Below are 25,757 nucleotides of genomic sequence, written 5' to 3'. Positions count from 1 at the left end.
GATTTTTTTCCCTGAGGACATTTGGAGAGGGGTTGTGAGTGAACAGTGTCTGTGATTTAACGGGAGCAGCACGCACCGAGGTGCTTGGAAAGCCAGGCTCTCTCACAAAGTGCTTTCCCCTCATTTCCTCAGCCTGAATCATCCATTTCTCCCAGATTTCCCCAAAGTTTTCTTGCTTCTGGAAGCCCAGGCTTCCCTCAGCAGCTTGAGCTCCGTGCCTGAGGGATCTGCAGTGATTCATCAGGGAGACAAGGCATCCCAAACAACGCCAAGGTCAAATGTTCCTTAAGGCAAAACTATTTTGTGATGATTTGTAGCCATATCAGGGAAAACAGAGCTCCTGCATGGCTAAACCAGCAAATCATAGATGGAGAAGGATTTCTTCCCATCGCTCAGAGCCCTTCTCAAGCAAGCACCACACGCTTTACGTACTGTAACAAAATGTAAGTTTTATTCTGTATTATTAGTAATGGTGTAGAATAGCCACATTGAGTTGGACTGATGTCCCTTTCACTTTTGACCAGTGTTTCATATTCTAACTACAGCCCAGATGTAACATTTACACTGGAAAATACTTACAGAATCAACCTCATACTCCAAAAAATTTCTAGTACAAATACAGTTAGTACATTAAAAAAAAATAACAGCCAAAAAAAAAAAAACCAACCAAAAAAAACCCCACCAATCCCAGACACTTTGTAACAGCACAAACTGGTTATGGCCTTGAGTTTAGTTCAAGTATTTCCCAGTGGAATGCAATGCAAGCATGAAGGTAATCTGGCTTTTGTGGGACATTCCAGGCCCTGAATGGTAAGAAGAGAAATATAAGTGTGGGCACTTTATCTGACCAAGTTTAACGAGAGAGTCAACGTTTATGATTAGTTCAGCCACAAAGCTAAACCTGTCTTATGTGTGGACAAAACTGCTACCTGGAGAAAAGACAAAAATAAAAGCAAAGCATTAATTACACCATTGGCATTTCTTCCGAGGCTGATGCTCCGCCCTCTAAATAAATTTCCTGGAGCTGCTGCTTGAGTTAGGAACAATTGTGGTGGGGATTTTGCTTGTGGCTGTGAATATTTTGCTGCTCTATCCTTTTCCTGTCCCCACTGACAGGATAAAAGAAGGGACTGTTGCTCCTGCCTGGAAAAGAGTCATTCCTGCAGAGTCATCATTGCATTTGGTCACCTTTGTGGCAGTGACTCGGTGGAGAAACCCAACATCCTAAAGGGTTTATAGGTCACAGAGTGGAGGAGGAAGGGGGGAAAGAGCAAATCAGTATATATAGCAATAATCATATTAATAGTAATAATCTTTTCTGTTCCTAGGGCTGTGTGTAGCCCAGATGGGATCTGGGAGAACTGGGATCCCTCCTCCCCAGGCTCAGAGGATCAGCAGTGTCCTCCAGGCTGGCTGGGACCTCACAGGCAACTTTGCATCCCTCCCAGGCACCCCTGACACCAGCTGGGAATACACCCCTGTGCTCGATTCCCTGTCAAAACTCTTGGAAATCGTGGGAAAGCAGCACCAGTTCCCACTGGGAAGGGATGCTATGCAGGGAAGTACTCCAGGCCTGAGGGGTGAGCAGGGCTGGGAGTGGTCACCCCATCACCCCATGTCCCTGACTGACGAGGGGGTTATTGATCCCCCAAGAGTCTGCCCTGGCTCTGGTACCCATCAATATTGCAGTTATTGACTCTCCCTGCAGAAAACAGCGTGGGCGTATGAGATGTGAGGGTGACACCAGCTGGGGACAGGCTCCAAACCTTCTGCAGGACCCAGGGGTCACTCAGAGCCCCCCTGGCTCACTGTGTGACAATAAAAAGGGGCTTTGAAGGACGGCAGAAAGATTCTGACTGTACAACCACACATCTGGAGAGGGGAGCAGTGGGGTTTTGGGGGGAGCAGAGTGCAGGAAGAGGAGAAGGGAGGGAAGGTGACAGGAGGAGCAGCACTGCCACACTGCTGGGAAGACGTGAGGTGGCTCCTGTTGGTCCAAAGACCCCAGAGAAAACCACGCTAGAAAAGCAGCCCTTGCAGAAAGGTTGGTGGGACTGGAGGTGTTCAGCTTAAAGCAGATTTGAGGGTGAAAACAGTCTCCAAAGAGCCAAAATATGCAGAGGTTAAAGGCATGAGACTTCCCCACGTCTCCGTGGGGTTGCAGAGCGGGGGTTCATGTCACCCTTTAGGGAGTCATTTGATGGTGGCAAGTTGACAAGAAGATCCACGGTCTTTTTCCCACCCTGGTGCTCTGAAGCTGGAATCTTCTCCTGTGGGCACTGCTGGGGCAGCCCTGCTGTATGGACTGGGTTTAAGGAGTCCATCAGGTCTCTGTGACCAGGTTTGGGGGGTTTTAGCTTAAAATGTGCTGTTCCCACGGCGAGGCATTAGCCAAGATTTTTTCCTGGAGCAAGAGCAAGGGAGTCACATTCCTGTTGCTGGTGTGGTGACTCCCAGCGGGGATCTGCAGGTCAGCAGGAGCTGAGGGGCAGATCTGAGTCACCAGGAAGTGCTCAGGCCATGAGTGGTGCTGAGGGAGGTGTCGCTGCTAGGGGCAGAAGAAACCCAAAATCCCAACTCCTGCACGGGGCGGTGCCTTCCAGCATCCTGTGGGAAGCACAAGTTTATCTGGGGCTCGGGGTTTGTTGCTCATGGAAAAGGAATCAGAAGAACCCAGGCAGCATCCAGCCAGTTATCCTCAGAGTTTCCATCCCCCCCTTGGGATCACGACTTTAAATACACACAGTTTCCCATGGGACACAGGGCTGGGAATAAAGGAGAAGTCCTACTGATGTAGCAGCTGCAGCAACCAGGGAACAAATTTGCACCCAGGATCACCTTTCTCTCCTCCCCAGCAGCCTGAAAACAGGTTTTTGTTTTCCAGGTTTCAGCACCCAGCCTCTCCTGCCGTGCCCAGCACATCCCCAGCCAGCAGGGAGCACATTCCCACACAAGGGAGAAGGACAAACAGAGAAGTTGGATATGTTTGTCTCCCCACCACCGTGGTGTGACCCTTCTGAGCCTTTCCTACAAAACTACCAGCAGAAGGGGATGGATGATGGATGGATGATTGATGGATGGATGATGGATGGGTGGATGATGGATGGATGGATGGATGGATGGATGGATGGATGGATGGATGGATGGATGATGGATGGATGGATGGATGACGGATGGATGGATGGATGGATGGATGGATGGATGGATGGATGATGGATGGATGATGGATGGATGGATGACGGATGGATGGATGGATGGATGGATGGATGGATGGATGGATGGATGATGGATGGATGGATTGATGGATGGATGGATGATGGATGGATGATGGATGGATGGATGGATGATGGATGGATGGATGGATGGATGATGGATGATGGATGGATGATGGATGGATAGATGGGTGGATAGATGGATAGATGGGTGGATGGGTGGATGGATGATGGATGGATGGATGGATGGATGATGGATGATGGATGGGTGATGGTGGGTGGATGGATGGATGGATGGATGACGGATGGATGGATGGATGGATGGATGGATGATGGATGATGGATGGATGGATGGATGATGGATGGATGGATGGATGATGGATGGATGGATGGATGATGGATGGATAGATGGATGATGGATGGATGGATGGATGATGGATGAATGATGGATGGATGGATGGATGATGGATGATGGATGGATGGAGGATGGATGGATGATAGATGATGGATGATGGATGGATGGATGGCACTGCTGGCTGCTGCTGTGCTGATCCTCCTGGATGCAGTTCCCCCTTTGTGAGGGAAAGGTCTCAAGCTGCAAGAGCAAACAGCATTCCAGGCATTTTACCAATGCCTTCAGCAGCACCAGGAGCAGGCCTGGAAGCGTTCCCCAGACAGCTACACAAAGCCACAAAGCTGAATATTTGCTGCTGGATACCTCATAGGATGTTTCTCTGCTTTCCCTTTAATTCTACTTTTTTATTTTTGTTTTTTACTTCCAGGACTGCTCTCTAATGCATCACACAGCTTGGCCTAAGTTCCCAGGAGATGAAGGGCATATCCAAATTCTCTGCCTGTTCCCAAAAATGGCCAAAGGGCTGGACACTTGGGGAACAGGCATCCTCAGGGCTGTTAGGGACTGATCTCAAGGACATGGGAGTGATGTCCAGCGAGAAGTCAGGAATATCCCATGGATAAGAAATCCTGGCACAGCCCAGGGGAACAGCTTGGCACAGGGACAGTGCAGTGCTCAGGGAGAAATTACTTCTTTTGCAATTGGTTTGATCTTGAAGACTCTGCCTACCTGGGTTGATGAAAACCACCCTCTGACAAGGAAGAGTATGAGCTTTGGAACTCAGCAGCTTGATTTTAATACACACCCAAAATACTGTAAGTGCACAAAAACCACCCTAATGTCAAGCCCAGGTAAAAAAAAGATTCCTCATAAACTCAGGAAAAACTTCCTGCTGTTATCCTGGTCCTGTCCCCACTGAAGCCAGACCTTCTGCAAAGCCCCCCCAGCAAGTGTGGGAACCCTCCCAGTTCCCCAGGTGGGGCTGGAGGTTAAAAGCCCCAGGATGAGATCAGCCCCAGCCCCGGAGCAGCTGGGTTTTCTCAGGGGAGGTGGAAGGCTGTAGAAGGAGCAGAGGGTTGATATTACATTTACACCTAGCTCTCTACATCTACGTTCACACACACGTGGACACACACACACACCAGAGACTATGCATAGATCTGCCACCTGCCACTATTTATAAGGGTTTGATTAATCAGAAAAACAAATTTGTCAACAGCGCTTTTCCTCAATTAATCAGAAAAACAAATTTGCCAACACCAATCTTCTAAAATTCAGCAAGTAAAGGAGCCTCAACCCTTTACACTTTTGTTTTCCTGGTTGCATAAAGGCACTTTCTGATGATGTGAAGCAGCAGTTTGTTTAAAACTCTGTAACTGCAATAAATCCCATCACATCTGTAGCAAGTGCTACACAGGCACCAGTAGGATGCAATGTCACTGCTCACTCCTGCTCCGGAGGGTTTGGAACAGATTTGCTTTTTGCTTTGATGCAGAGGAAGAAAAGATGAAACAGGTTTCAGGTCTCCCTGTGTGAGGCAGTCGCTGTGTTCCTGCCCCAGACCTGATTTGGGTGGCAGCTCTGGCTCACAGCATCCAAGGAGGCCTTCATTGGCATCTGCCAGCCCAGGCAGGCCATCAGCTGTGAGCCTGCCACCAAGGTCCCTGCAATATGTCAGCAGTTTTCTCACCAAAGGATCAGAAATTAACTTGATTAAGGGTGTTTAGTAATTAAACACTGCCTGGCCTGCAGCACTCGAGCCTTGCCATGCAGGAGGGTGCTGATCCCTGTCAGCCTCTCTGCCCTCCTGAGCCGCCAGTAGCTCCTCTTCCCAGCACAGCTCATTGTCCAGTCTCTGCTGGGGGCTCCGGCACTGACCCAGGGGCTGGGAGGTCTGGGGGCTTTGCTGGGAGATTCCCAGCTGGAGAACACCTCAGAAACAGGGAAAAAATGTCTCTTGTTAGCACAGTGGAAGACAGCACTAAATCGGTTCGAAACTCCTGTTACTCTCTTGACTTCCACACAAAAACCGTGCCCTGCGAAACAAACGCGAGACAACACCGAAAACCAGAAACAAACCGAAATAAAAACCCCGCTCACGCCGCCCTCTCGCCTTCCTGGCAGAGCTATATCCACACAGACGTCTTCCCATCTTTGCTGCTGGAGCTGCCTTTCTCCAGGGAGGCCTTGGGTTTAGCACCTTGTTTCTCCTGGGCCGTGTTGGCCCTGTTCTGCTCCACCACGGTGCCCCCCGAGGCGGGGCTGCTGGTCCGGGAGGGCTGTGTGTTGGCCTGGGTGCTGCTGTAGCTCTGGAAGGCGATGTCCAGCTGCTCCTGGGCCACCCGCAGGTGCTTGTGCAGCGTGGACAGATCCGCCGGCAGGTTCTCGTCGGGGCTGGTGCACTGCTGCTCCTGAGCCACGTTGGCCAAGTTCTGCTCGTGGGCCATCAGGCTGTTGGGGATCTTGGTGGACTTCTCGGATTTGACGACCAGGTTGTACTCGGGAGGGCAGGAGATGTTTTTGGGGTAGGCGTAGTTGTAGGGGGGCTGCCGGAAGCTGTTGATTTTCCGGTTGCGGATGGCGTCGCGGATGGTGCCGAATCCCAGGTGGAACATCTCGCACATGTTCAGCAGCAGGCACAGGCAGCTCACCACGTACATCACCAGGAGGAAGATGGTCTTCTCCGTGGGCCGGGACACAAAGCAGTCCACGGTGTGGGGACAAGGGACCCTGTTGCAGACATAATAAGCTTCCACCTCGAAACCGTAGAGCAAATACTGCCCTATCAAAAAGCAAACCTCGAAGGAAGCCCGGGTGAGGAGCTGGAAGACGTAGATTTTCATCAGTCCCTCCTGCTGGATGCGCCTCCTCCCGTCGTGCTTCTGCTGCTCCTTGCACTTGGGCTTGGCCTTGGTCTTCTCGTGCTCGGCCGCGTCGTCGGAGATCATGGGCTCCTCCTCGTCGGCCTCCATGGCGTCCTCCATGTTGCGCACGGCCTGCCAGTTCAGGGCAAACTGCTTCTTCTTCTTGAACCCCTTGAACTTCTTCTCCTCCTCGGCCGAGCGGGCGATCCTGTGGATGGCGTAGCCCAGGTACATGACGGAGGGCGTGGAGATGACGATGATCTGGAAGACCCAGAAGCGGACGTGCGACAGCGGCGCGAAGGCATCGTAGCAGACGTTGTCGCAGCCCGGCTGCTTGGTGTTGCAGGTGAACTTGCTCTGCTCATCGGAGTAGATGGACTCGCCCCCCACCGCCGTCAGGACGATGCGGAAGACGATGAGCACGGTGAGCCAGACCTTCCCCACGAAGGTGGAGTGATTGTGAATCTCTTCTAGCAGGCGGGTGAGGAAGCTCCAGCTCATGTTGGTCATAAGGGCTACTCAGTTATAACCTGCAGGGAGAGGGGGAAATAAAAACCAGCGCTGTGAGTGAGGTCACACCTCGTGCCAGCAGGAGGACCAGAGCAGTGACTGTCCTGTGTGCTGGGCATGGTGAGGCCACACCTCGAATCCTTTTGTCAGTTCTGGGCTCTCATCAAGAGGCTGGAGCAGGTCCAGAGATGGGAACGGAGCCAGGGAAGGGTCTGGAGCACCAGGAGAGGCTGAGGGAGCTGGAGAGGGGCTCAGCCTGGAGAAAAGGGGGATCAGGGGGGACCTTGTGGCTCTGCACAGCTCCTGCCAGGAGGGGACAGCTGGGGGGGTCAGGCTCTGCTCCAGGGAACAGGGACAGGAGGAACGACCTCAATTAGCACCAGGGGAGGTTTAGGTTGGATATTAGGGAAAATTTCTCCTCTTAAAGAGTGGTCAGGGTTGGAGCAGTGAAGGATGCTCCCACATCTCAGAGACTTGCCCTGCTGAAACATCTTTCATTAGCAAACCCAGAAAAATGCAAAGAATCAGTGAAAGAATGGGAATATTTATGTTTACAGGCTGATGGCCCTTTTAAGTTCCTCTTGAAACAAAGCAAAACAAAACAAAACTTTAATCAAATACAGACTGTTTCAAAAATAAACCTTGAGAAGCTTTCAAGAGAAAATCATGGATTTCTTAGGAGACCTGGACAGCTGGGGAGGAAGAATTTGTAATAAGCATTTTGTGTTTAGCTTAACTTGCAGTGGGGCCTCAGCCCGAGTTCCTCGGGTGACCTGAGGCAGCACTAAAGACAAAGAGGCAATTTCACTGTTTGACTGGCCCAGATACTGAGAGATGAGAGCAATAGGGAAAGAACCTGCACCCAAAAAAACAAACATGAGAGGAGAGGAGAGGAGAGGAGAGGAGAGGAGAGGAGAGGAGAGGAGAGGAGAGGAGAGGAGAGGAGAGGAGAGGAGAGGAGAGGAGGGAGAGGAGAGGAGGGAGAGGAGAGGAGGGAGAGGAGAGGAGAGGAGAGGAGAGGAGAGGAGAGGAGAGGAGAGGAGAGGAGAGGAGAGGAGAGGAGAGGAGAGGAGAGGAGAGGAGAGGAGAGGAGAGGAGAGGAGAGGAGAGGAGAGGAGAGGAGAGGAGAGGAGAGGAGAGGAGAGGAGAGGAGAGGAGAGGAGAGGAGAGGAGAGGAGAGGAGAGGAGAGGAGAGGAGAGGAGAGGAGAGGAGAGGAGAGGAGAGGAGAGGAGAGGAGAGGAGAGGAGAGGAGAGGAGAGGAGAGGAGAGGAGAGGAGAGGAGAGGAGAGGAGAGGAGAGGAGAGGAGAGGAGAGGAGAGGAGAGGAGAGGAGAGGAGAGGAGAGGAGAGGAGAGGAGAGGAGAGGAGAGGAGAGGAGAGGAGAGGAGAGGAGAGGAGAGGAGAGGAGAGGAGAGGAGAGAAGAGAAGAGAAGAGAAGAGAAGAGAAGAGAAGAGAAGAGAAGAGAAGAGAAGAGAAGAGAAGAGAAGAGAAGAGAAGAGAAGAGAAGAGAAGAGAAGAGAAGAGAAGAGAAGAGAAGAGAAGAGAAGAGAAGAGAAGAGAAGAGAAGCTGTTTTCCTATGTGCAAGAAGTGTGGGCATCAACCATAACTCTCCATGCTGGGTGAGCATGGCTGAGTGGGGGTGAAGATCCAAGGCGGAAAATGATCATAAAATCTCCTAATCCTATAATTTTTGGGGTTGGAAAGGACCTTAAAGATCATCTTGTTCCATGGGCAGGGACACCTTCCACTAGACCAGGTTGCTCCAGGGCTCATCCAACATGGCTTGGTGATGCCATGAGACAAAAGCCTGGCCCTAACCTGGCTTTGCACCACTGGAGACACAAAATTTTGCTGTGGGGTTTCCGTGGTGGGAGCGGCCACGAGCACGGCCCCACAGAGGAGCAGGAAGGGAAACGTGCCCCGCTCTGTTCTCCACATCCAGCCCTTCTGGAATGTGATTCTGCTCCCGCTGCTTCCCAGGCCAGGAGCCAAGCAGAGCTGGTTTGCTCAGAGCTGGTTTGCTCAGCCCTGGTTTGCTCAGCGCTGGTTTGCTCAGCCCTGGTTTGCTCAGCCCTGGTTTGCTCAGCCCTGGTTTGCTCAGCGCTCGCCGTGGCGCTCGCCCCATCCAGGGCTCTCGAGAGCAGGCAGATGGAATTTTCTAACCCTGCTATTTCCAGATCAAACAAATCCCCTGTGAACACAAACCCCCAAGTCTTCACACGCCGGGCCGAGCCTGTGGGAGCGCTCTGCAGATGGTGCTATTCTTGTCCTGGGGCGGGGGAAACTGAGGCAGGGAGGGGAGAAACAGCTGGGTCATAAACCAGAAGGAGAGGTGGGGAAATTCTCCTCTCTGCCCTCAACCCCCAAAGCTGCTGGGACCAGAATCCCCCTCTCCTGGCCCAAAAGTGATGCCTTGGTCAGTACAACTGTGCAGGTGGAACAATTCAGCCACTGCAGGAGATGGAAAGTGATGCCCACTGAGATATTCTTTATTTATTGAGGAAATTTGGTTTATTCAGGGGTGAGATGGGGACGTTCCCTCTTTGAGTGCCTTTTTTTGCTTCCTGACAGTGGGTACACCCTAAGGGGTACTTAACTCTTCCTCTGTGGTGTTCACATTCAGATATGGGCAAATTGAGGTGTTAAATGATTTGCAGAATTAATCCAGGCACTGGGCCAAGCTCCACTGCCGGGGGCTGGGAAGGGAAGACCCTGCTGGGTGTGGGGCATGGTGCATCTGTCTGTGGAGCATCCGGGTCTGCGTGAGGCAGGCTTGGATGCAGCCCCACCTTGGCTGGCCCCATGCAGGTGTCCAACCCCCCACCAGCTCCCATCTGCACCCCAAATTAGCTGCAAGTCCCAAATTGTTCTTAAAAATGCACTTTGAATGTCCTGTATAGCAGTTTATCCCAATTTCAGTGCTGCCCTAAAGGGTTTCTGAAGCCTACACCGAGGATAATTCACCATTTTGCAAGTGTTATTCATGGACACAATTCCCAAAGCTCCAGTGCACCTCCCAGGAGCTGTGTACTGGGGCAGGGAGGGTCTGACCAAGGTTTTTACAGCTTTTGGAGTAAATATTCAAGTTTTGAACTGGTATTTATCAGGGATGTTAGCAAAGCACCCCCTGTCTCCTCTAGGAGACACATTTTAGAAAGGAGAGCCCAATGAAGTGCTCCCAGATCTCCCAAGCCAAGAAAAAGGAAAGAAATTGTAAAATAACAGAAAAGAAAAGTGACAGGTTGTTGCTTTGAGAAGACCACCCCTGGCTGCCAGCCACCACCCTGAGCTGTGAGTCCTGCCCCTGCCGCTGCTGTTGAGCCCTCTGTGCACATCTGGATCTGCAGGAACATCTGCAGGAACCCTGAGCTGTTCCTGCGCCCCTGGGACCCCGATGCGTGGGGTCACACCTTGGTGCTGCACCCCTGTGTGTCCACCTGCCCTCCTGGCATTGTACCCGAGAGCAGGAACTGAAGGAAATTAGGTAAAAACCCCTCCCTACAAACCAGTTTGGTTAAACTTCTACAAAGACCAAACTGTGGGATTTCAATGCTTTTAATTGCTTGGGTGGGGGTTTTGTGCATCATGATGTTTTGGAATCAATTATAAGTAAAACAAACTTCCAAGGAAAGATTTGTTCACAATGCAAGACTGTGACTAGGAAAAGGCTGTGTCTCCTCTCCTCAAATCCCATCAAAGCACAGAACACAGATTTTTGCAACTTTCCACCTGCTACAGACCCAATTCCTCGGTGCAGTGTGAAAGTTATACAGTCTGGGTAAAAAAAAACCCAAAAACATCTGGGTGGATCTGCAGCAGGTAGAGGGATCAGGTGAGGTGCAGATTAAACTTCTACAAAGACCAAACTGTGGGATTTCAATGCTCTAAATTGCTTGGGTGGGGGTTTTGTGCATCATGATGTTTTGGAATCAATTATAAGTAAAACAAACTTCCAAGGAAAGACTTGTTCACAATGCAAGACTGTGACTAGGAAAAGGCTGTGTCTCCTCTCCTCACAATCCCAACCATCAAAGCACAGAACACAGATTTTTGCAACTTTCCACCTGCTACAGACCCAATTCCTCGGTGCAGTGTGAAAGTTATACAGTCTGGGTAAAAAAAAAACCAAAAACATCTGGGTGGGTCTGCAGCAGGTAGAGGGATCAGGTGAGGTGCAGATTCATGCAGCTGAATCATCTCCCTGAGAAAGGAGTCCCCGTCCCGGTGACTTAGAAATCCATCCACTCAGTCATCCCTCATCCCATGCCACCTCCAGAGGTGAATAAAACACACACAGGCTACGAGCTGCACTTCAAAACAGCTACAAAGGAGGGATTGGATTGCTCAAAGCACCACCAACTCCTAAAGTAATCAAAACAACCCCTAAAGTAATCCGAATGAGATGTTGGCTCCACATTCTCACCACAGTGACTTCCCAAAACGCACTGACCCCTCCACACAGTCGCAGGCACAGCTGTAGGAACTGGGAAAACTTTAAAAACCGAGTCTAAAACACGCCAAAGAATGAAAACAAAATAGAAATCAACGCTAACTGGATGCCCTTCCATTCTGCACGCTTCTCGGGGAAAACAACGATGGGGGTGGAAAAAAATCAACTTACAGAGACATGATGCTTCCCTCGGTGGCTTTCCCTGTTCCACCGACATTCCAGTGCCTCCGATGCCTCCGTTTTGCCCTGGATAAAGCCGCAGCAGCTCGGTCCTGCCGGGCTCCAGCGCGGAATTTAAAGCGCTCAGACCCCGCCTTTGCCGGTCCCCGACCCTCCTGCCCCTCGGGAGAAGATGGGAAGGTGCTCCACAGACACGCCAGGAGAAGGGAAGCATTGGTTTTTAAATCCAAACAAGCCGCCGGGTCTGGTTTTAGGAACGCTGCCTGGAATTTTTTGCTGCCGAGCCCTTTGTGTCGGGCGGGAGTAAATTAATAGCATCGGCTTGTGGCGCTGGGAAGAGATTTGTAAAGGCTGAGAGCATGACTAACAGGGAACATGTGGAAAACACATTCTGGCAAAAGCTCCTTGGCCGTTGGGGGTGAAAAAATAATTGAAAAAAAAAAAATAGGGAAAGCTTGTTAGTGGGAAAAACTGCCCTGAAACTCCTGCTTTGCTGCACTCCCAGGAAAAGCTGTTCCTGAAGGAGGTGGTTCCCCTCTCTCCAAGCTGGTGGAGGTAGCAGAGAGGAGCTGAAGGATGGGAAAGGGGTTTTGAGCACCGACAGAGGGTTTTTCTGGCTTCATTGCAGCGGCAGGAGGGAATAGCTGGGATGGGGATGCACAAGAAGCTTGAGGCAAGTGGTTTTCAAGGAAAAAACCTCCACCCTGATGGTGTCAGGATCAGCTGCTCCATCCATGAGGAGCTTTGGCATTGCCATTGCAGCAGCACCAGGGCTCAGGGTGTCTGCTGGTGGAAATGGAGAGTCAGGGCAGAAAGTCCAGCCAAGGGTCAGATCTCCGAGGGCAGAAAATGAGGGATTAAAGGGGGTTTATCAGGAATGGTTTATTAGGAACTTTTAGCCCTGGTACTGACAAAGCAGGATATTCAGAGCTCTGGCTTCTCAAAAAGCCTGAATGGACCTGGAAGGGCAATTCCTGCTCGTTGGCACTCGTTGCCTGGATGCTCTTGCAGGGAGCAGCATCTGTGCTGCATTTTATTGCAGTCCCATTCCTCGAGATTTTATGCTATAAACTAATTACCCACTTATCATTACTGATAAGTTTATTCCCTGTTTGGAATGAGTCACCTAAGATAGGCAGGAAAAGCCCTATCAGCTGAGTGAGGTGTAGGGATGAACACACCTTGGTGGGAATATGCCACACCAGGAAATCCAGCGTCTGGGAGGCATTTCTGGGGAATAAACCTCTGAAAAAGTTGAATTAGCACAACCCTGGCTTCATGTTTCAACTTCAGCACGTGGCACACCGACAGCTTAACTCTCCCAAAGGACACAGGGAGGTCCCAGAGATGAGCACCAGGGTTGGAGATCTCCAAACCTCCCACCAGGGCTGGAGATCTCCCTCTGAGAGAGTGAGAACACGCAGCAGGCTGAGGCCACGTTATCCCTGCTTATTCCCGGAGTAGGGATTGGCCTCCAGCACACTGGGGCAGTGACCTCCTTCCCCTCAAGGTCCTTCAGCTCTGGAGACAGCAGAGGCTCACCTCGTGGTCACTGAATGTGCCTTGGTGCATCCCCCACGAGCAGAGTCCCTGCAGCACACATCACACCTGCTCCTGAAAGCCACACGCTGGGACATCCACCAGAGCTGAGGGATGGCCACCAAGAGCTCCTTCCCACCCAAAACCTGTGGTGGAAGTCCCACCTGCTGCTGCTGGTGCAGCACAGAGCTGCAGGGAAGTGCTGTTGGTTATTTAAAAATAACCAGCTGAGAACAACTCCCAGGCTCAGCTCAGAGATAAAAGGCAGCTCAGCGTGGTCCCAGCCCCGTGGGTCAGGCAGATTTTCCAGGCTCTTTGCTTTCTAACCATGAGGGTTATTTATACACACAGCTCTCACATTTGGGGAAAGATTTTTGGGGCATCTGTGCTTCAGGCAGGTCAGGCAACATCTGCTCCTGCTGCAGCCACCACACTGGCAGGGACTGAGGGCTCCCCATCACCAAACCATCACCAGTGAGGGCTCCCCATCCCCAAACCATCACCAGGGCAGGAGGCAGAAGGCAGAGCCATAAATGGGTGTACAGGGAAAAACCCACCCCTGCAGCATCCAGTGTCCTCAGGTCAATGCCTGGCTAGGAGAGATGGGAATAAAAGAGAGGAGAAATGTGGTGTTGTGTGTTCTTCTAGGATTTTACAATGTTTGATTATATGAGTTAGGAGTTTAACGTTAGGAAGTTCCTCATACCCCCCATTCCTTCCCCTCACAATGCTTTCTTGCAGGTTGTTCACTCCTAAATTTCCCCACCACTCAGCTGTCCCTCAGAGTGCCAATCTCCCTGTTCCTCCCCTCTCACCCTTAAATAGATGTGCCAATCCAAGTTGATCTGCCCACCTCCCTGTCTGTCATCATAGCCACCCCCATTTGGTTCTGGAAGGTTCCCTGTCAATCATCCATGTTCTTAGAGTTGGTTAGTCCCCGAGGCTTCTCCCCTCCCCTGTCTTCTCCCCATAGGTTGTGACCCATGAGGTGATCACACTGTAATCTGCTTCCATTGGTATCCCATGTTGCCACCCCTTCACGCCCACACCCTTTATAAGTTGTAGCAAAACCCCATTTTGTGTCCTTTCCTCGCGGCACCTCAGAGCGAGCGCTGCTCATGCCGCTGCACACACCAGCACCTCTTAATCTCAGCAGAGACCCAGGTGGCCACTCTGTAGCCCTCACTAGCCACACCAGGGAATCGCTAGCCAGCACTTTGACACCAATTGGCTGCACAGAAGGTGTTACAGAAACAGAGGGGGAAGGTTGTGATGCAGCTTTGTATAATTCTGGTTCCTGCTGGGAGTCACCTCTCCAAGCCACCTCTCCCCCAGGCACCATTTGTGTTTCAGAGCAGTGATCTGTACATATTTATTTAAATCCCTATTGGAATACATAAGTGCTGTCACCAGTGATAATGAGACCTGGTGTAACATCTCCTGCTACATCAGGGATGAGGAGTGACCATAATTACCCACTCTGAGCACAAACCTACAAAGCTCTGTGCTGGATTGTGCTGACAGGCCATTTTCTTCTTCTTTTGGATGTTCATTTGTTCCGTTTTTAAAGTAAATGCAATGAAGGAATGCATCTTTGTGCAAATGATAAGTCTGGTTTTAAAACTGTGTTGAGACAGATGTGACAAAATTGGAACAAATTAAAACCACATCTTTTTTCCTTATTGATTCTTGTTGGAGCTGGGCTTTTGAGATAATGGAATTTCCCATCTGAGAAGCAAAAATGTTTGAGCACCACAAGCGAGAGCAAGACATGAAGCAGCAGTTTTAGTTCTTTTCTTTTTCCTCTTGGATTAACTTCACAGAACTTTTTTTCCCCTGACTTTTGGAGGTGGGATGCAGGACTCATCCTCACCTTTGGTGGCTGTGGGTGCTGCCCACTTTGAAAGGGATTTGTGATGGAAAGTGTGGCAAAGGCGCTGCTAAAAAGGAATACTGGGATTTGGAAAACATTCTTTCCCCTTTTGCATAGACTAAAAGTCCACAGAACTGTGTTATAATTCTTATTTGGCAGTAATTTGGTGGCAGTTATGGGGAGAAAGGGATCTGGGGGCTCGGTCAGTGAGTGACAGAGTCACAAGGGAGGCACGCTGAGGTTTTATCCCCTTCAAGATGGGTTTTAGGGGTTGATACCCTCTTCCTCAATGTGTCCTCCTTTCTTCCACCCCCTCTTCTGTTTTCAGAGCTGCTGTCCCAGGAGCACACAGGTGTGGGGGAACCCATGGGTTTGGAAGAGGATTCAGGCTCATTTTCAGCCAGTTTGGTTCATCCAGCGTTGTGAATTTGACATTTCTAGCGGCACGTCCCTGGCTGATAGGACAAGGTGAGCAGAGCACTGTGGAGAATCCCAGAATAGTTTGGCTGGAAAGGGACCCTAAAGATCCTCCAGTCCCACCCCCTTGCCATGGGTGGGGACACCTTCCACTGCACCAGGTTCCTTGGACCCGCTGGGACATCTCCATTTGCATTCCTGGTTGGAAAGAGGCCACCAGCTCCCATGGGAGCCTCTTCTTCATGCCTGGAGTCTCCAGAGCCTTCAGCAACCCCAGGACCCAAACTGTGTCCCCAGGAACCCAAGTTGTGTCCCCAGGGACCCAGGTTGTGTCCCCAGGACCTGAACTGTGTCCCCAGGAACCCAAGTTGTGTCCCCAAGGACCCAAGTTGTATCCCCAGGACCCAAACTGCGTCCCCAGGAACCCAATTTGTGTCCCCAGGAACATAAGTTGTGTCCCCAGGACCCAAACTGTGTCTCCAATGACCCAAGTTGTGTCCCCAGGGACCCAAACCCTGTCCCCAGGAACCCAAACTGTGTCCCCAGGAACACAAGTTATGTCCCCAAGAACCTGAGCTGTGTCCCCAAAGATCCAAGCTGTGTCCCCAAGGACCCAGGCTGTGTCCCCAAGGACCCAAACCCTGTCCCCAGGAACCCAAACTGTGTCCCCAGGAACACATGTCCCCAGGAACCCAAGTTATGTCCCCAAGGACCCAAGTTGTGTCCCCAGGGACCCAAACTGTGTCCCCAAAGATCCAAGCTGTGTCCCCAAGGACCCAAGCTATGTTCCCAGGGACCCAAGCTGTGCCATTGCCCCAGTGACATGGCTGGGCTGGGCTGGGCCACATCTCTTGAGTGCTTTGGGACAGGCCAGCAGCTCCCAGCACGGATGGAAGCACCACACTGGGACAGAACTTGGGTTAATGGGTGGAGGAGCCGGGCCTGGGGACAGAAAGAGCCCATTTCCTCATGAACCAGAAACCCAGCCAACAATCCCATGGTGAGGGGATCAGGGACAAGCGTGGCTGTCCCAGGGAGTGTTCAGGATCTGGGGAGCAGAGGTGGGACTGGCCCTGGTGCTGCTCGACTGAGATGTGCCAGCTGAGTCAAGCAGCACCAGGCTCCCTTTCAGTCCCACCAAACTCCCTGACTTGACACCAAAACCATCCCAGCTGTGCAAACTTCTTCCCTCCTTCATGCAGAGCTTTGGGAGCTCTCCAAGATTTGGGGCTAATCAGGGCTTGCATCCTAAGAACTCAGCCAGAACCTTAACTCTTAAAAAAAACCCAATTTACAAGCAGCAGAAAAAGCTGTGCCAGGGTCTGTTGTTAAAATCTGCTTTGTCACAAAACTCTGCTCAGACTTTTCGGGGCAGTGGTGATGCCAACCCCACTGCATACGTGTCATTTGAAGGGCAGAAAGACAAAATCTCTACTTATTCATCATCAGGTTGATTTTTATCCTGCACGCAGCTCTGCTTGTTGGAGGAACCCAGAAAGGTTTTGATCTGGAAAAGAATTATGTGGTTGGTCTCTGGCTCTTTGCAAGGATGAAACAGGGAAAATCTGGTCTTACACATTTTTCCAACGCCTGTGGGGATTTGGGCTGAATAATGTAAGACTGTTTGAAAGCGAGGTGAGGGATGTTTTCCTTCATGCACTCAGAAAATGTAAACTCTGGCTCTGAGCTGCCTTGACATTTGGACCACAGTTATGCCTCAGTTAGCACAAAGATAGGTCAGAAAATGGAATTTCTGTGAAGTTTGCATTGGTTTGTGCCTGGAGCCAGAAGCCAAAGCTGTTAGCAGAATAAATAACATTTCTGCTGAAAAACAGGGAAAGTTTCCTTCAGATACCGCTGGCTGATGACTGCAGAAAGGTAAAAGCACTTCACTTTGAAAATGACCTAAAAACTTACATGATATGCATAAATAACAATAAGATTTAAATTCTAAAGTACAAAAGCCCAGAGGAAATGTTTAAACCCAGGCTGGAGAGCAGAAGCAATTTATTCCAGCCCTTCCCAGCTGAAAATTTCACTGCGATGGACACGTTCTTGAGATAAATTTCAGTGTTGAGAAAAAAAAAAGAAAAACATTAATTTTTCTGAGGGGAACCTTTCTGCTGAGGTGTCTGAGGTGGTGAGATGACACAGGGATGTGCTGAGAGGTGACAAGAAGGGACTCAGGTGGAGCCCTGGGACATGGCTCAGCAAAACCCTTTATAGCGTTGTATTCCTGCTCCAAAGATAACACCTGCCTCGATAGCCAGAGGTCAAATCGAGCCATTATTCCCTCCTCTATTTGCTTCCCTTTCCTGAAGTGGCTGGAGGGGATGAAAAGCTATCTCCAGCCCCACCCATCAGGGTCATCCCTGGAGTTCGAGCTGCCCGTGTTTCTCCTGAAATCCCATCCTGCCTCCCTCAGCTCTCATAACAGGAAACAATAAAATTTCCACTCGCTGTTGCCAGCCCTGTGAAGCCAAGCCAGGCTTGTCTTGCTCTAGACCTTCCTGAACTTCTACAAAAGAGTAAAAAAAAAAAAAAATTGAAACAATTCAATTGAAATCAGAGGAAATCCATCCCTGGGCTGTGTAAAAGTTCATGGCTCATCTCCTCCTCCCTCTGTTGTCCATGTGGATATTCCTCCATCTACAGTTCACCCCACAGCGGTGCTTTAATGCAGGTGGGGGCAGAGGAAAAAGGTCAGGGTGTATGGGAAAGGTTAGGGAAGGCTGGGAAAAAAAAGGGAAAGGGACACATTTTTGGCTGCTCCAGCAAGGTGTGGGTTTGGTGGTGTTGTTCCTAACACCTGTGGATGGGCAGAGAGGGATTGTTAGGAGGGAGCTTGGAAGAACCCCAGGAAAAGGGGTCAGGAGAGGTTGGGAGCTCAGCCACGGCTGCTGAGCTGCATTCAGAGCTGCTGGGAGAGCCCTTGACTGCTGCCAAGTGGGTGAAAGGAACATTTTCCCCTATTTTTCAGTAGCACGAGAACCACATTCCCAGTGTCAGTGTGGGAAGACGGAAGGGGATGGAAGCAGCAAGACCTTCAGGAAAGCTTGAGCATAAAGACAGCAACCCCCAAAATGGAGTGGAACAGTTCTGGCCTTGGGAGCCACCCAAAGAAAGGCATGGAGGTGACAGAGCTGGGAGAGCTGGGAATGTTCACCTGGAGAAGCTCCAGGGAGAGCTCAGAGCCACTTCCAGGGCCTGAAGGGGCTCCAGGAGAGCTGGAGAGGGACTGGGGATGGAGGGACAGGACACAGGGAATGGCTCCCACTGCCAGAGGGGGTGGATAGGTGGGATTTTAGGAGGGAATTCCTGGCTGGGAGGATGGGCAGGCCCCCTGGCACAGAGTGCCCAGAGCAGCTGGGGCTGTCCCTGGATCCCTGGCAGTGCCCAAGGCCAGGCTGGATGGAACTTGGAGAACCCTGGGACAGTGGAAGCTGTGCCAGCCATGGCAGGGTTTGGAACAGGATGGGCTTTGAGGTCCCCTCCAACCCAAACCCTTCCATGATTCTGTGGTTCTCTGAAAGCAGGACACGCTCAACACCTCCACCAGCTTTCCTCACCAATCTCCTCTTGCAAACACCTGCAATACTCACAGGTTTGGGGTGGTTTTGTCTGTGGAAAATGCTTTGCAATGTCACAGTCAGGCTGCTGACACTGGGAGTTTGACTATTTTTTTTTTTTTATTTCCCAGATGTTCCAGTGGAAACAACAATGGTGTCATTTCTGTCACCACACACCTCATCCATGTCAGACACAGGGACAGCCACTGCAGCAGATGGCACGGCCTGGTCACACCCAGCCAGGACAGCCATGAGAAATGCTCCAAAATTATTTAATGTTTTTATCTTTTCTCGGATAACGAGTGACAGGACAAGAATAAATGGCCTCAAGTTGAACTAGGCGAGGTTTAGATTGGGTATTAGGGAAAAATTCTTCACAGAAAGAGTTGTAAAATACTAGAACATTCTGCCCAGGGCAGTGGTAAAATCACTGTCACTGGAAGTGTTCCAAACTGTGTGGATGTGGCGCCTGGGGATGTGGTTTAGGGGTGGTTATGATGATGCTGAGTTGACTGGTGAGGATCTTAAATAATTCTATTATTCTAATTTTTTACAATGCAAAAATATTTGTAATTTGCCAACCAAAAGAAACCTCTCAATTGCAACAGGGCCATAAATTTGTCCAGGAACAGGACCCACAGGAGCCAGCTCAGGTATTTGCATCAGGTCCATGTTCTGCCTGGTTCTCAGGCTGTTCCCTCGTGCTGCCCTGGCCAGACCCTGGGACCACTGAGGATGTCCTGTGCTGCACCATCCGTGGGGCAGAGCTCCTTCTTGCTGCTCTAAACAACTTTAAGGACTCTAAGGTGGTTAAAGACTCCTGGGGGTCATTTGGAGCAGCTTCAATGTCCTGTTTTGGGGTGTCATCTCCTCAGGGTGCTGCAGCCTGCTCTGCCAGGAATGGAATCACAGAATCCCAGAATGGTTTGGGATGGAAGGGGTCTTAAAGCCCATCTTGTTCCAACTCCCTGCCATGTCAGGGACACCTTCCACTATCCCAGGCTGCTCCAAGCTCCATCCAACCTGGCCTTGGACACTTCCAGGGATCCAGGGGCAGCCACAGCTGCTCTGGGCACCCTGTGCTAGGGCCTGCCCACCCTCACAAGGAAGATTTTATTCCTCATATCTCATCTAAAGCTACCTTCTATCAATTTAAAGCCATTCCCCCTTGTCCTGTCCCTCCATCCCTTGCCTAAAATTCCCCTCCAGCTCTCTTGTAGCCCCTTTAGCTACAGAAAAGGTCACCTTGAAGCCTTCTCTTCTCCAGGCTGAACAATCCCAGTTCTGCCAGCCTCTCCCCACAGGAGAGGTTCTCCATCCCTCTGGTCACCCTGGTGACCCTCCTGTGCTCTCCCAAACCCATCACCCACCACAGGGGTTCTGCTTGCAGGAGCTGAGGTGAAGCTCAGGCAGCAGGAATTTGTGAGATAAGACAAAATTTGACCCAAACCATCATCTCTGAAAAACCAAACCTTGCTGCAGATTCCAACACACATTGCTGGGATATCTATTTTATCTATTTCCCAATCTTTTGGCTTTGGAGAAGTCTCTGACTTGTCAGGTCAGACAGAGCATAACAGTGAGGCTGCTCCTTGATCCAAGTGTTGTGCAAACAGGGACAAGGGCTGGGAACAGCTGTCAAACCCTTCTCTCCACCATATAAACCCATCCCTGTGCCCTCCCCAAATAAATCTGCTGCACACTTGCCACCCCAAAGCACCAAAACACCTCAGCTCAGCCCTGAACACCAGATTTTCTTTATGGTAACAAAGTCTTTCTGGTAAAGAAATTCAACCCCAACTTTAAAATTATATTGAAGACAACAAGAAGGAGCCCAGAGAGGCTGTGCCCTCCCCATCCATCCCTGGAGGTTCCAGAACAAGCTGGATGGGGCTTGGAGCAGCCTGGGGTAGGGGAAGGTGTCCCTGGCAGGGGGTGATCTTTAAGGTCTCTTCCCACCCAAACAATTCTGGGATTCTATGAAGACAAGAAGGAAAATGCCAAAGCAATAGTCCAAGACAATTAGATGTGACTTTGTGGCCCATTTCCTCATTGCTAATTAGACCTAAACAGAGTTAAAAGGGGAGACAGAGACTTCAGCATGAAAAATAAGGCAGCAAATGGGTTGGATGTGATCTTGCCAAGCTGTTCTTAGATAACAGACACAACAGAAAATAAGGAAAAATAGGAAATATTATTTCCACAAGTGCTTTCCTACCCTCCTGGCCGGGTTCCCAGCACGACTGGGGCAGGTTCCTACTCTGCTCAGCGAGATAATTCATTACACCGACACCACCAGCAAATATTTAAAAAGCCCTTAGGTAATTAGGCACAGACTCAATTACACAGCCAGATTTACATGCAAAGAGGAGGATGAGAGAGCAATGCCCAGAGGAGAGCCCAGGGTGGGCGAGCAGCACGGTACCTTCCAGAGCTCCGGGCTGGAGCATCGGCGAGCGCTGCCGGTGCCGACGCGAGCAGGGTCGGAGCCGAAGGCGAGCACGGGGTGGAAGAGGGACAGAAACGGGGACAGGAACCTTCCTGGACATGTTTATATAGGTGGCCACCACCCGCTGACGCCGCAGAGGTCAGAGGTCCTGCCTGACATCTGGACAGCCCCGTGTCCCCCGTGCCAAGAAGGGACACCACGTATCTGGTCATCCCCAAAGCCTGCAGGGATTCAGGGGAGCAGGGTCCCTCTCTCCCCTCAGGACTCTGTCCCTCACTGACCGAGCCTCCAGATCCCTTTCTGCCCATAACTACCACCAAATTACTGCCAAATAAGAATTATAACACAGTTCCGTGGATTTTTAGTCTACGCAAAAGGGGAAAGAATGTTTTCCAAATCCCAGTATTCCTTTTTAGCAGCGCCTTTGCCACGTTTTCCATCACAAATCCCTTTCAAAGTGGGCAGCACCCACAGCCACCAAAGGTGAGGATGAGTCCTGCATCTCACCTCCAAAAGTCAGGGGAAAAAAAGTTTAGTGAAGATAATCCAAGAGGAAAAAGATAACTAAAATTGCTGTTCCATGTCTTGCTCTCGCTTGTGGTGCTCAAACATTTTTGCTTCTCAGATGGGAAATTCCATCATTTCAAAAGCCCAACTCCAACAAGAATCAATAAGGAAAAAAGATGTGGTTTTAATTTGTTCCAGTTTTGTCACATCTGTCTCAACACAGTTTTAAAACCAGACTTATCATTTGCACAAAGATGCATTCCTTCATTGCATTTAGTTTAAAAACGGAACAAATGAACATCCAAAAGAGGAAGAAAATGGCCTGTCAGCACAATCCAGCACAGAGCTTTGTAGGTTTGTGCTCAGAGTTGGTAATTATGGTCACTCCTCATCCCTGACGTAGCAGGAGATGTTACACCAGGTCTCATTATCACTGGTGACAGCACTTATGTATTCCAATAGGGCATTTAAATAAATATGTACAGATCACTGCTCTGAAACACAAATGGTGCCTGGGGGAGAGGTGGCTTGGAGAGGTGACTCCCAGCAGCAGCCAGAATGATGCTGTCACCACTAAACCTATACCAGCACCACCAACCCTACACCAGCACCACAAATTCTACCCTACTACCTCTAAACCCACACCACACCACCAAACCTACACCAGCACCACCAAACCCTACACCAGCACCATGAAAAACGATCCAACACCCCCAAACCTACCCCAACACCACCAAACCCTACACCACACCACTAATTCATAGCCCAGCTTCACCAAACCCTGGAGCACTCCCCAAAGTCATGGTGTGCCCAGGCTGGGACCATGATCCCAAGGGTTTGATGTGATACCATCATGCTCCAGGCCAAGGCAGATGTTCCCAGCCTTGCTCCCTGCTCTACCAAGGGATGGACCAAGATGGTTGGACCAGCTTGGTGTGGCCAGGATAAAAGGAGCCAGGAGATCTGGGCTGCAGCCAAGTGTCCTCAGGGGACTGTTATGGGATGGTGTGGTATTCACATGTCCTCTGAACAAAGAGAGACTTGGCTTTCTCAGGATTGCTCCTGAGACAAGCAGAGAAAAGAGAATCAAATAAATTCTTATCTCACTTGCTGCTGCTGCTGCTCCTTGCTGTGCACATGTGGAATGTGTTATGGAGATTGGTTACCCAAGGTGATTTCTTAGCTGGGCACTGGTGATGGTGTTTTGGAGTAATTGACCAATTAGGTCACAGCTGTGTCGGGACTCTCGGCAGAGAGAGTCACAGGTTTTCTAGTTAGTGATCGTTCTTGTTAGTGTAATATAGTATAATATTGTTTAATAAAGTCATTAATTAACCTTCTGATACCACAGAGTTCTGCACATCATCATTCTTCCCGTGCTGGGGATGGCAGCACCGACAGGATGGCACCTCCCTCCCTGCCCAGACAGATCCATTGCGTGGTCCCCCTGCAGGAGCAGGTAATCCCTTCCTGCCTCAATCCTCGGAGAACACGTGGGGCTGTGCAGCTCGTGGAATCACAGAGCCCTGGAAATGTGGTGGTTGGAAGGGACCTCTGGAGACCACCCAGTCCAACCCCTCTGACAAGGCAGGGACACCTGGAGCAGGTGACACAGGAACTCACCCAGGTGGGGTTGGGGTGTCTCCAGGCAGGGAGACTCCACGCCCTCCCTGGGCAGCTGTTCCACAGCTCTGCCACCCCCCATGGGAAGAAGTTTTTCCTCACGTTGAGGTGGAACTCGTTGTGTTTTTGTTTATGGCCATTGCTCCTCGTCCTGGGGGGGACAGCACCCCTGGGTGCCCCTCGGGCAGCCACAGCAGCCTGTGCTCCACACGAGCACACACTCTGCTTCCCAACAGGTTGCTCCAGGGACTGAGCAGCAATAAAAAGCTGGAGAGAAGAAAGGATAATACGGAATCCAGCTGTGAAAACAAAGATTAAATCCCATCGGGCCTACGACCTCCCTTGGCCGACGCGCGGGAAAAAACGCGCCAACATCAATTCCTCTCCGCACGTCCGTCCAACTGGAGATTTCTCATGAATGAGCACGTTGAGGCGGAAGGGGAAGGCAGGAATATGGAGGAGGAGGAGGAGAAGGAGGAGGAGGAGGAGGAGGACAGCCCTTCCATGCCTGTTACACAGGGGACACGGCAGCTCGTGGCTGTGGGCCTGAGCCAGCAACGCCTGAGACACGGGGGCTGTGACATGAGGGGTCTGTCTTTGTTTTCAGGTTGGTCCTGAATGCAGAGACCTTCCCAAGGGAGCACCAGGCCTGTGGGTGCAGCTTTTGCTAAAGAAAAAACAGCTCAGGTGAGCCCTGCCCTGCTGACACCAAATCTGAGAAGAGGGGAGCTCCTGCTGTACTCCTGGAGAATTTGTCTGGCTCCTAGGCAGGGATGCCTGAAGCTCCACTGTGAGGCTGGGGATGGGACACAGAGGATGTTGCAGTCATGGTTTAATTCACAATAATACTAAAATCCCTCCTGGATGTGCAGGGAGCCCCTTCCCAGGCTCCCAGTCTGGTGCTCACATTTCTTCCACATTGTCTGCCAGCCCAGGGCTGGTTCAGCCTCCTCTGCTGAGTTTAAAGAGGCAATCAGCACAGAAAATGCTGTGGAAAGAGGGTATTTATGAAAAAACAAACAAACAAACAAACAAAAAAACCCCCAAACAACTAGATCCTCCTTCACTTAGTGATAAACAGACCTTAAAAATGCCAAGCCAGAGTCTCTGACCTGCAGGCAGCTTTTGGGACATGTCTCAGTTTGTTGCTGCTCAGCTGAGGTCCATCCTCTTTGCTGTGGTGGTCACTGGCTGGGCACCCAGCCCACCACATTTCAATATCCCAGGAAACCCCCTGAGAATTTTCTGGAGTGAAAAGCTGCAATCACTCACCCTGGCCATTACCAGAAGCTGAGGAAAGAAGATGAAGTGGTGGGAGGCTTTTCTTGAAAATTCAATCTTTCCATCTCTGGTTCTTTCCCTCCCTTCCTCTCCAAGTCATCCTCCCTTCAGCCTCCAGACAGAAATAATTGAGAAACCACACCACCATCTGTGTTTTTGAGAACCTTGAGGAAACAATATTAACCAAACCCCCAAATCGTGTCCTGCTGGGGGGCCTGGAGCCAGAGGAGCAGTCCCACACCTGACTGGTGGCACCTGTGATAAACATGGAGCCTCTGAGCTTCCTCGTGCCATTTAAAAGCAGATCTGTGTCCACTGTCATCTTTTTTTCCTGGCTGCTTTTTGGTCCCTACTGACCTCAAAGCCTTGGAGCCTGCCTTGATTCCTCTGGAGCTCATGGCAGTGCTGCTTGGCTGCCTCTGGGGTGACTCCAGGCAGAAATGAGCAGGAGATCCCTATTTCACCCCCTTTATTCCCCATTCCACCCCTGTGGAATCCCACAGGGGGTTAGCCCCAGTGGTGGAGCGCTTGCTCAGCATGTGTGAGGCAAAGGGATGGGTGCCTGCATTCTCCTTCTGGGAACCAGATGATCTTTAATGTCCCTTCCAGCCCACGCCATCGGATTCTGTGATTTTCTCCTCTCCCAAAGAGAACAAGGGAAATACTGTTTTTGTCTTCTCTTGAGCTGTGAGAGTCCTGCAAACCAGGATTCTCAGCACCAAACACAGCCCTGGGGTGGAGGGTGGCTGAGATATGACGAGGGAATGGATTTGCCTGGTGGAGGACAATATCCAAACCAAGCCCAGGATGTCCCACAGAAGGTTTGTCCCATGGCATTGTCACCCTGTCCCATGTGGGACCTGATCCCAACCAGCTGCATCATTACCTCCTGCATGGATCTGCCTCTTCTGCCCTGACAAAATCCC

At 50.7% G+C, this 25,757-nt stretch overlaps 1 protein-coding gene across 3 annotated transcripts in view; it reads right to left on the bottom strand.

The window, feature by feature from the left end:
* Positions 1-429: 429 nt before the first annotated feature.
* The window catches only part of GJC2 (gap junction protein gamma 2), a 46,704-nt gene continuing 21,376 nt past the window's right edge, over positions 430-25,757 (bottom strand). For 2 of the 3 annotated variants that reach the window (XM_032746584.3, XM_030264133.4), the window contains one exon: positions 430-6,961. In XM_032746584.3, the coding sequence (XP_032602475.2) occupies positions 5,694-6,941 (1,248 nt within the window). In that variant the 5' untranslated portion in view covers positions 6,942-6,961 and the 3' untranslated portion in view covers positions 430-5,693. Of the gene's footprint in view, positions 6,962-11,564; positions 11,868-25,757 lie in introns of those variants that run through there. The other variant, XM_030264134.4, reaches the window with a different exon arrangement.

Source organism: Taeniopygia guttata, chromosome 2 (genome assembly GCF_048771995.1).
Source record: "Taeniopygia guttata chromosome 2, bTaeGut7.mat, whole genome shotgun sequence".
Taxonomy (NCBI): Eukaryota; Metazoa; Chordata; class Aves; order Passeriformes; family Estrildidae; genus Taeniopygia; species Taeniopygia guttata.
Note: the sequence above shows the minus strand (reverse complement) of the source record. Positions and strands in the feature narration are given on the sequence as shown.